At 52.1% G+C, this 11,761-nt stretch overlaps 1 protein-coding gene across 1 annotated transcript in view; it reads right to left on the reverse strand.

Annotated features, from left to right (window-relative positions):
- Nucleotides 1–11,761, reverse strand: part of CSMD1 (CUB and Sushi multiple domains 1) — a gene marked incomplete at its 5' end in the record, with an annotated part of 650,642 nt that overhangs the window by 73,361 nt on the left and 565,520 nt on the right. The window contains 3 exons of the mRNA XM_014528690.1: nucleotides 1,121–1,315; nucleotides 6,187–6,375; nucleotides 11,215–11,424. Coding sequence (XP_014384176.1) covers nucleotides 1,121–1,315; nucleotides 6,187–6,375; nucleotides 11,215–11,424 — 594 coding nt within the window. The remainder of the gene's footprint in view (nucleotides 1–1,120; nucleotides 1,316–6,186; nucleotides 6,376–11,214; nucleotides 11,425–11,761) is intronic.

An 11,761-nucleotide genomic window follows, 5' to 3' on the forward strand; every position in this document is an offset into this window, starting at 1 on the left:
GAGCGCCAGCCGCTGGAGGGAGGTCCCGGGGGCTCCCAGGAGCCGTCCCTTCTCCTCTGTCAGGTGGGCGCTGCTGTGGATGTGCCTGGAGGCGCCCGCTGACCCCTGCACCCCAGCTGGCCTTCCCGGGGAGTGGGGGTGATGTGGCCCACATTCCAGGACCCGAAATACCATGTGTCACCCTCTTTCCAAAGCTCCCACTTTCAGCCCTAAACCCAACGGCGTCTCCGTGATCCTGGGGAGGTTTATGGAGGTCTTGCTACTGAACTGATATGATTTTAAAACACGGAATAAAATATTAGCATCTACAGGAAACTGTGGTTCTGGAAGCATCTCTGTCTCATGATGTGAGGAGCCTACTACCTTTTCTGTAAGAAACAGGTCACGCTCAGTCAGTAAAACAAATGGCCTCCGCTACGCCCTGTGTCAGAGCGATCCTGGGTCATGCACCACACAGCACGCTCAGGCAGGTCACCTGAGGTCCTTCTCCACTTGTCCACCTTTCCTCAGGGACAGCCACGTCCTCACGCCCCTCCTCAGCTGGGGGTCTGGGTTTCAGGGACATGGGAGGGGTCACAGGGGTGACTGGGAGGTCACAGTGGTGTCTGAGGGGTTCACAGGGGTGTCTAAGAGGTCACATGGGGTGTCTGGGAGGATACAGGGGTGTCTGGGAGGTCACAGGGTGTCTGGGGGGGTCACAGGGGTGTCTAGGAGGTCACATGGGGTGTCTGGGAGGTCACATGGGTGTCTGGGAGGTCACAGGGTGTCTGGGAGGATACAGGGGTGTCTGGGTGGTCACAGGGTGTCTGGGGGGTCACAGGAGTGTCTAGGAGGTCACATGGGGGTGTCTGGGAGGTCACAGGGTGTCTGGGAGGACACAGGGATGTCTGGGAGGTCACATGGGGTGTCTGGGAGGTCACATGGGGTGTCTGGGAGGTCACAGCGTGTCTGGGGGGTCACAGTGGTGTCTGGGGGGGGGTCACAGGGTATCTGGGAGGTCACAGGGTGTCTGGGAGGACACAGGGGTGTCTGGGAGGTCACGGGGTGTCTGGGGGGGTCACAGTGGTGTCTGGGAGGACACAGGGTGTCTGGGGGGGTCACAGGGTGTCTGGGAGGACACGGCCGGGGTGGCCGTACCACACTGCGATGTAGTCGTTGATGGCCTCGGTCTGCAGCAGCGTGAAGTTGATGTAGATGCCGTGGCCGGGCGGCGCGGTGAGCAGCCACAGGCAGTCCTGCAGCACCGGGTACTCGTCGGGGAAGCCGGGTGAGTAGATGGTGCCGTTGGGAGCCGAGATGTTGTAGCCGCAGGGAGCTGAGGGGGCAGAGGCCACGGAGACAAACGGTCAGCGTTAAAGGGACACAGGGAGCTCCTGGTGCCCTCAGCCCACAGGGTCCCCGGGAACCACGTTGTCAGAACAATCCCCCTAAACCCTAAAGCCTCAGAAGACTGTGCTTCTCAGCTGCCTGTTCGGGTAACACATCCCCCAAACATCCCGACTCCTCCGGCCACAGTCCTCCCAGCATCAAGGGGAAGCGCTGGGCCCAGTCTCCTGCGGGGAGCGGACAGCCCCCGGCTGCCCCAGGCGGGATGAGGAGGGGATGATGCTTAAGCAGGAAACCGACATGTCTGGTCTGAGCGAGATTTCAAGCCTATTTCATGGGCTGAGGCCGCAGCATCCTGTCTATTTGCTTTGAAACAGATACACTATCGCCGCCTCGCAGATCTGCGCCTGGAGGAAGGAGATAAAGCGATGCGCGGGCGTCACCGCCCGGCCGGCCCGCCAGCTCAGCCAGGAGAGGCAGCGCCACCGTCAGGCGCTCCTAGTTCACTTCCCATGCTGATCCGCATCGCCATGGCAATCGTTATTTTTGTTTATAAAAGATGCAATGGCCACACGTTAGCAGGATCACCTGCGATGTGCTCTGTCACTCACACGGCAGCAGCACACGGCAGAACCGGAGAGACGAGCAGACTTCTTCATGGGACGGAAACCCAACGGGTGTGCTGCGCGTGTGTTACCAGCATGTGCGGGGCTTTCAAAGACTTGTCACCAGCGGTGCAGCATTTACGGGGAACGAAGAGGCCAAAATAGATGAAAATAATAGGAAGAAAAGCTCCCTGACCATGAGAAGTCATGAGGGACAGCGGCGGCCGCATCACGGTGCAGCTGGTCTCGGAGGAGGCGGGACCGCAAGGCGGGTGGCCTGGCTGGGCTCTGGGGTAAATGCATCAGCAGCAGGGGCTGCGGACACACTCGGCGAGCTTCACGGTGCGGTTATAAGCGGGGTTTGGAGTCGGACAAACTGCCTGATAACCTAGAAAGTACTTCACCACCTGCGACCTGGGGCCACGGAGCCCCTGCAGTCACACAAGCCGGTGGGTGCCTCCCACGGGGCCTCTTCCTTCAAAACTCACGCAGACGTCACAGCCTCTGACCCCTTGGGGGAGGGGTCTCCTGTCTTTATCAATCAACTTGGTAAACCTTAACGTTAACAATATGCACATCATAATTTATGTTTTATTTCAGAGAGAGAGAAACATGGAGGAGAGAGAAACACGGATGGGAACGAGGCACGGGGAGCCGCTGCCTCCTGCATGCCTCCGGCTGGGGATGGAGCCTGGAACCAGGGCGTGTGCCCTGACCCCTGACCCGGGGCCATCGAACCAGCGACCTCTGGTGCGTGGACAAGGCTCACCCCCGAGCCACACCGCAGGGCCAGCATATACTCTGGCTGGTTGGACTTCTCATGTGATTGTGCAATCCAGGGGTTTCTTGCTGACAAAGCCTGTCACTTTAAAAGAAGCTGCCGCGTGATGTCCTTGTCATTCCCTCTGTCCCCGTGGCTCCCGCCACAGGTGCTAACTAATGCATGTAAAGTGAGTATCAGATGACAGCGTTTAAACTTGTAAAAATACCGTAAGAGAATGTTGACATAAATATTTCAGTGGAAAAGGATCAATTAGGTCAACAAAATACTTTAAGTTTTTGAGCTACCATTTGTAAGTGTAGATGCATATTTAATTATCAAATTACATTTATCGCATTAATAAACCACAGTCTTTTAGACATTACTGTAACAATTATAACCCACTTTTCTTAAAAACGGAGCCTTCGGTATAATTATAAGTTACTGGCAAAATTAATGCAGTCTCGACTTTCTCGCCACTGTCAGACACACTCTCTTATTTATTTCAAGGTTGTCACACTTTGGGTCTATTACTTTTCCCAGATGGGTTTGAAATATACTAACTTTACACAATAGATCCTTATGCAAATGGACATATTACTCTTTTAAGCATGTCCAGACAAACTGGCTTCATATATTCTGGGGAGGTTGATGCTTTCAGATTTAGAATTCTTGACTCTCAATTGTCTGAATTGCTGTTTTTAATAAAGACACCCAGAGGCTGTTCAGAACTTCTATTTTTTTCCCTAAGACCCTCCTGGGGCGCGAGGGGCTAGGCCTGTGAGGAGGCTGCTCAGTACCGCTGCTCTATGTCCCACCACAGCCCTGCGGGCAGAGCCCTCGGCTGATAAAGGTCGTGCCACTGAAGCTGCCGGGCGACCGGCCGAGTGCCTGTCCTGTGAGGGACCCTGTGTCCCCGTCGCCCCCGCCGATCCCTGCGCAGACCTCCATTCTCGGGAAAAGCACCTTTTCATTATAGAGCTTTCTGGAAACAGGCCTTCTAGGAATAAAGTAAACTTGTTTGAAAACAATGCCCTCTGCTGAAGCTTTGAATTTAATTCAATATGGAGGATGTTAAATACACACTGGGTGATGCTTAGAAATTTATTTAGGACAAGATTTTACATGGATCTTACATGTCACTTCTTATTCTGTTTAGGGCTTTCTAGGCATGGAGAGGGATATTATGGTAAAGGCATCTGTGCATTAAACCATCTGACCTTGCCCAGGACAGGCCTTCGTTGGCCGTGGGTTCTGGAAGGTCATGTATGGCACCCCTGATAGGACTGTCTGTGTTTCACCAGGGGGCTGGCCACACCCAACAGGCCAAGGGCAGGGCTGGCCACCCAGGAAGTCCAGCCAGGGGACCTGGGTGGGACCTCCATCAGGATATCGGGTGGTCTGGAAACTGGTATCAACCAATGGACGATCTTTGGACCCTCCCATGTCACGGCGCCCAGTAGAAACCTGGACACGAAGCCCAGCGAGCCTCCATGTTGGTCATGGTCTGTGCATGTTGTCCCAGGTCAGTTCTGAGAGCCAGGGGCCTCCTGGTCACCCCCCGCCTGCCCGTCTTTCCCGTGGTGATTTCACTGGGCCTTTCCCTGTTGTAAACCACCCCCGAGTCCAACAGCTTAGGGGTCCGGCGTCCCAGTGTGCTGTCCAGCCTCGGGGTGGCTCTGGGCACTCCCCAAACTACCCCTGGGGGCGGGCGGCTTGGATGCAGGAGGACCTTAGCTTCGCAGTGTGGCCGACTCTGGGTGGTCCTGCAGCCCTGATGCCGGTGCAAGAGATGGCGTCACCCTCAAGCCACAGAGAAGATGCGGTGAGTTACCGCCAACCCATCAGATAACTCTGAGCCAGCAGTTTTCTCCATGTTGGAAACTGGGCTTGAAAAAGCAATGAAATCTAATTAAATACTTAATTCTATTTTTTACAGCAAGCCAAGAAGTCCTCCATTTACATATGAAAAGATTCTGGCAAAAATTACAAATTAAAAGAAAGGGTTTAATCCTGACTATTCAGAGTAATTTATGCATATAAATATAATGGGGAATAGGATGAAAGGTCTTTTAAGTGATTTAATGAAACACCAGGTATGCAACTGCTATTCTTAGTTTTAAAATATAATTTTAATATGCTATTTTAAATTTGCATCACACTACGACTAGTAATTTGAAATGATTAAATTTGTATTAGGCTAAGATAATTTTTAAAATACAGCTAAAGTCTGGCTGGTGTGGCTCAGTAGGCTGAGCACTGTCCATGCACCAGGAAGTCAGGGTTTGATTCCAAGTCAGGGCACGTGCCCGATTATGGGCTCCATCCCCAACCCGGGGCGTGCAGGAGGCAGCCGATTGATGTTTCTCTCTCATCATAGATGTTTCTCTCTCTCTCCCTCTCCCTTCCTCTCTGAAATCAATAAAAACATATTAAAAAATAAATACGTAAAATAAAATACAGCTAAAGTTTGCTATAGTTGTTTTTATAATGGCATAGAATGGAAAAACACGGTTGAGAACGAGGCTTTAAAGCACCCATTGATGTTGTTTTTTTTCTTTTTCCTTCTTCAGTAGAAATGCAAGCACAGCCAGTCCCCATTCCCTCTGCGCAGTGGGACACGAGTATTTAACATTTCAAAGGTCCACAGAGTTGGCATTTTCATTATGTTTTCACTCAGAGCTACTGTATTTATAATGTGGAAATATCAGGGCTCCAGTAACTTTTCTGTCTGATATGCAGTCTTCAGAAACAAAGTCCTCGATCTGTTTACATTAACCTGAGGTTGCAAACATTCCCCGTTACCCTAAGCGTCCAGCAGCCAACAGGAGGCTCCCAGGGATGCAGACACCCGCCCCCTGCCACACCCATCAGCTGATTCCAGCTGCTCCAGGAGCCCTCCCCACCACCAGGGGACCCGCTGTGTTATTTTCCCTAAGAGGGTCCTACGTCAACCCTTTGCTTAGACCCTTTCTTCTCCCCGGACAGTCTCTCCCTCCCAGTAGCAAAACAGTGTGCGTGCTTCCAGTCCCAATCCCCAAATAAAACCAGTTTTCTGAAACAGAGAGCGATATACGATGATGACAGAAGTTAAGCCGTAAAAAATCTCTGGGGTGGAATTGATAACCACCCTCCCGCCTCTAATCTCACCCTAAACAGCGCCCTTCCCTTCCCAAGCAAACACCGTCTTGTCTTCTGTATCTGAAATCCATCCAAGCAGTCTGCTCGTCGTCTCTGGTTTTGCATAACAAATATTTGTGTTTATTATGACATCCTTGTCATTTCCTTGGGGGCAAGACTGATTTATGCATCTTTTCTTAACCTACTGGCCCAAGACGTGTTCCTGAATCCTAAGTAGAATGAGTTGGACATAACAGATCCCAATAAATATTTGTTGAACAAATTAATGCATTCTCGGATGAGTTCCTGTAATATTCAAGGCGCCGTTGTCTACGAGAGGAGCTACCTGCCTCCCGGGAGGAACGGCTGACCTACCGTCACACCTGGGGAAGGGGTGGCTCCAGCTTCTGTCGGTCCCGTGCTGACAGGTGAGGACGGGGTGGCCGATGAGGATGTACCCGGGGTAACACTGGAAGGAGATGGACTGGCCCACGCTGTAGTCGGAGCCGACCAGGTACCCGTTGGGGAAGGGGGGCGGGTCCGGGCAGTTCTGCAGCTCATAGGCTGAAACACACAGAGTCAGCTCATCAATACCACGTGAGTGAGTCACGGGCTGAAACACAGAGTCAGGTCATGAATACCAGGTGAGTGAGTCACGGGCTGAAACACAGAGTCAGGTCATGAATACCAGGTGAGTGAGTCACGGGCTGAAACACAGAGTCAGGTCATGAATACCAGGTGAGTGAGTCACGGGCTGAAACACAGAGTCAGGTCATGAATACCAGGTGAGTGAGTCACGGGCTGAAACACAGAGTCAGGTCATGAATACCAGGTGAGTGAGTCACGGGCTGAAACACAGAGTCAGGTCATGAATACCAGGTGAGTGAGTCACGGGCTGAAACACAGAGTCAGGTCATGAATACCAGGTGAGTGAGTCACGGGCTGAAACACAGAGTCAGGTCATGAATACCAGGTGAGTGAGTCACGGGCTGAAACACAGAGTCAGGTCATGAATACCAGGTGAGTGAGTCACGGGCTGAAACACAGAGTCAGGTCATGAATACCAGGTGAGTGAGTCACGTTCACGGGCTGAAACACAGAGTCAGCTCATGAATGCCACGTGAGTTATTCACGGGCTGAAACACAGAGTCAGCTCATCAATGCCACGTGAGTGAGTCACAGGCTGAAACACACACAGTCAGCTCATGAATGCCACGTGAGTTAGTCACGGGCTGAAACACACAGTCAGTTCATGAATGCCACGTGAGTGAGTCTGGAATGCAGAGGAGAAGAATGGTTACATTTAGCTTCTGGAGATGAACTTTTAGATATTTTCTTAAAAAATACATTTTCCAAGTTGCCAGTTGCCATGCGAAGTGAAAACAGTAATTATTGGTAGTGGAATTCTAACAATTTGCAGCTTACACTCACCGTATGGATTAGAAGTAATACAACCCAAAGTACATTGGACAATGTTTATCCTCACCCAATGATATTATTTCCATTGACTTCTAGAGGGAGTAGGAGGGAGGAGGAGGGAGACAGAGAGACATCGATCGGTCGCCTACCCCATGCATGAGCCCTGACTGGTGAGGATGAACCTATAACTGAGGTACGTGCTCTTGACTGGGAATTGAATCCTAGACCCTTTGGTCCACGGACCAATGCTCTAACCACTGAGCCACTGGCCAGGGCTGCTTTTTGTTTTTAAAGGCACTCGGACATACAGCAGGAGGAAAGCGGACCACAGGGGACTCTGACCACAAGCGTCTCCTGAGGCCCAAGCCCTTCCCACTCGTTAAGTGTTTCTGCATTGAGCAATGATGCTTTATGATGTAAAATAGAAAAAGACAACTGAGGTACATGCTCTTGACTGGGAATTGAACCCTAAACCCTTCGGTCCACGGGCCAACGCTCTAACCATTGAGCCACTGGCCAGGGCTGCTTTTTGTTTTTAAAGGCACTCGGACATACAGCAGGAGGAAAGTGAAGAGCGGGACTCTGACCACAAGCCCTTTCGTCTCCTGGGACCCAAGCCCTTCCCACTCGTTAAGTGTTTCGGCGTTGAGCAATGATGCTTTATGATGTAAAATAGAAAAAGAAAGAACGGAGAGAGGGAGGGAGGAAGGAGATAAATAATCAATTCCTCCAAATGTCAAATGACAGAAACCAAAACAGTAAAGAAAGCCCCTAAAATCCTCCATTTCAAAAATAGTATAAAAAACCCAAGTACCAATATGGCTATACCAATGCCACAAGTGAGAGTTAGCTCCCAGAACCTCATCTTTCCCAGGGGTCCCCTCGCTGGGACCAGGAAAGCCTCTGTTCCTCCCACCTGTCCGTCTCACGCAGTATTTGCGTCCATGTTTCAGTGATGGGTGCTTGATGTCACCCCGTGTTTCAATGATAGATGTAACCCCCACGGGGTCATGCAGCCATCCGGCTAACAGCCATGATGTTTCCTGACGCTTCTCTCATTAGCTGACACAAATCTCCACACTTTCATCTGCTCTTCCGCTCTTGAGTCAGGAGTAGGGCACGTGAACGCGGTTTTATGGACCATGGCTCTTGAACTCCATTTCTCAGTCTCGAAGGAGTCATTTAACTCCGCGACAGCTACATCTGCAAGCGACATCTTTGACCTTCAAGGGGACATCAATATACGACAAGCGGGGGAGGGAGAGGTGCCACCCAGACATCGCCGAGAATGACAAGGCTTGTCTGCGTGATTCATACGTCTTCCCATGAGTTATTCAGTAGGCGCTTAACTTACAAATCGCGCGTGGCACTGAGGAATTCTGATGTGACATACGAGCCCAGGTGAGTCACTTCAACCATTTATGCTTTTGGTGAAACGATGAACTATCTCGTTACCATCCGTCAGAAATGACACCCTTGAGCAGTGACAGCGCCTCCACTGCATGCCCCGTCTGTCTTTTCTATTTTATTTGGGTATCTCTCAAGGACAGCAAATTCATTACTGACAATAAAAATATATTGTTTAGGATTTTTAAAATGTGGATCCTTAAACTTAGAGTCAGGTGTCAAGTCAATAAAGCATTCACTCAGCCAACCAGAGGTGTGGCCTCGATGAGGGCGCCCAGCCCAGAGGCCCGAAGGCCAAGCCCACGGCACCAGTGGCCGCGACCAGTAGGAGCGAAGGGAACTCGGAAGCCAGTGGTTTCCGACTGGGAAAGGGGCCTCCACGCTGACACCCCAGGGGCTGTCCCCAGTGTGGCTGCTGGATAAATAGTCCCAATGCTGACATTGCAAGAGCAAAAGGGAGAGTGGGTCTGTGGGCGTTTCATAGATTATGTGACGTCCAGTTCCAAATCTAGACACTTTAGAAATGGTTACGTTGAGCTAACCCATCCTCCAGGGACTTCCCGCTGAGGGTGGGGAGAGGTCTAGGTGTGATGGGTTAGACCAGTGATGGCGAACCTAGAACACGCGTGTCAGAGGTGACACACGAACTCATTTTTTTGGTTGATTTTTCTTTGTTAAATGGCATTTAAATATATAAAATAAATATCAAAAATATAAGTCTTTGTTTTACTATGGTTGCAAATATCAAAAAATTTCTATATGTGACACGGCACCAGAGTTAAGTTAGGGTTTTGCAAAATGCTGACACGCCGAGCTCAAAAGGTTCGCCATCACGGTGCTGTCCTCTCCTCTGTTTTTACTCTTTTTACTTATGCTCTCCCCTCTGTCTGAAGTGCCATGTCCCCTGCATGTCACCAGACTGACTCTTGCTCCTTTAAAAAGACTCAGCTCAGCCCCTACCCTCATTCCATCCCATCCCAGGCTAGGAGACTTCCCTGGAATCCCGAGTCCCTGCCTGAGTCACCGTCCCAGTACTTAACCCTTTGACTGGACTTGGTGATTTCTCCCACTACCAGGGGTGGGCAAACTTTTTGACTCGAGGGCCACACTCGCGAGCCACATGCGGCTCTTTGGCCCCTTGAGTGTGGCTCTTCCACAAAATACCATGTGAGGGTGCGCATGTACAGTGCAATTGAAACTTCGTGGCTCATGCGCAGAAGTCGGTATTTTGCGCTCAGCTCTGGCCTGGAGACGCCTCCCAGGCCTCCAGGGCCTCCTCACTTACAACCTCCCAGGGGGCATTTGCCATGTCCCTCCGCCCCCAAGGCCACAGAAGGTGTTTCCCTCCAACTCCTGCTATTTCCTCAGCGACAGGAAGTCTCACACTGGATTTTGCTTTGGTCTCGAAGACCTGCATTAAGGATATGCATTTCCCACTAAACAATGAAACTGTTTAATGCAGAACTGCGTCTTACTGGAACCCATGCCCCTTAGCCCAGACACTGAATTCTAGATCCGGCCTAAGGAATGAATGGGTAGCTACCCTTCAAGAAAATCTACATACATGACAACAGGTGCAGGTTACGGGGAACTCAGTACGTTACGAGACACCGTCATGATAGTTTGTTAAATATCGGAACCGTTCCACCCTGATCTGCACTCGGAATCTAAGCCGATCGACGCTAAACTGTCACTGTTGCAGGTGTGAACGGATCGGACTGAGGGAGGGTGGCGTGGGGACGAGAAGTGGGCAGGCACGGGGCACGTGGAGCCGTGCTGGCAGATGCCCGTCACAGTCCTCATGGGCGCCTTCACCTCCCTCTTCAATTTCCCTTCTGTCCGGTTCCTGTTTTAAGAGGCCCCAGTCCTGGAACTCTACACCTATAATTTATAGGAACAACTTCGGCAATAGGGTCCAAAAGTCCCTTCAGGAATGAAAGAGTGTAGCTCTGTCTCCGAGAAAACCAGTGATTTAGCCACTTCAAAGAAGCAGGCCCTACTTTTGACATTTTCAACTTCATCCGACTTAACAATAGTCAGGAAAAGGCCAGCAGAATTATTGGGAATGGAATGAACATGTTGAACTTTTTCACACGTCAAAAACGCTAGAATGGCTGATCCAAACCTTCCTTCGAGATCTCAGACTTTGATCGCTCAGGAAGAATACAGTCCGCTCACTGCCTTTTTTCCGGGCTTAATTGGAATAAGGGCTGGACAGTGATGGACCTGATTCCAGGCTGGGAAGAGGCCAGTGTGTGGGAGACCCTGCCCCGCCCACGGCCGTCCTGGGGGGACCCGACCTCCAGGTGGCAAGGTGGACACATGGCAGGCGAGGAGACAACGTGACCATGAAGCCACGTGGCTGGAGGAGTGTGGCGGTGGCCACGGGGCGTGAGGGCAGCGGGTGGGCAGTGAGGGCGGCGTGGACTGTGCCCTCGGGGTCTGTGTCCTTCCTGATAGGACGAGGACAGCAGTGACCCCACCAGGGGTCAGCAGAGCCCCCCCCAAACGAGTCCAGCGGTACAGTGTCCGTGCATTGTGTGTGTGGGAGGGTTGTGAGGGGGGGGTGGGCCTCACCTCGGTAGGCCAGCCGGAAGCCCTGCCGGCTCTGGGAGTGGTCGCTGGAGAAGCGGACGAGGGTCTCGTGAGTGGTGCTGAGCAGCGCGGCCGGCAGGTCGGGGCCGCTGAACTGGCCGAGCAGCGGGCTGGTGGGGTGTGGCCCGTTCTGGATCTCCAGGAAGTCGTGGTTGGCCTCTGTGGAGAAGTTCAGGAACCGGATGTGCGCACCTGTGGGAACACGTTCGAGACAAGGAAGAGTCACCGCCGGTGCTTATAGGCCAAGCTCATCAGAAGTGACTGCCCCTTGATCCGCATCCCCAGGTGCCGTCCCTCCGGGGGCACAGGGCGCTCGCTCGTTTCGGATTAAAATAGACGCGGTTCAGTCCCCGCCTCCCCCTCAAAGCTGTGGGACCTTCATCCGTGCCATTAGAGTCCCAGTCACTCTCTGTGAAGGAGGCCTGTGACCAGCTGTGCCACGGGGACACGGGCATTGCTGCCTGGCCCTGGGGCGGAGGCGGGTTCTGCCCGCCGCTGTCCTAAGGCTCACAGCACGCACGCGGGTGGG

Source organism: Myotis brandtii, unplaced genomic scaffold, assembly GCF_000412655.1.
Source record: "Myotis brandtii unplaced genomic scaffold, ASM41265v1 scaffold646, whole genome shotgun sequence".
NCBI lineage: Eukaryota > Metazoa > Chordata > Mammalia > Chiroptera > Vespertilionidae > Myotis > Myotis brandtii.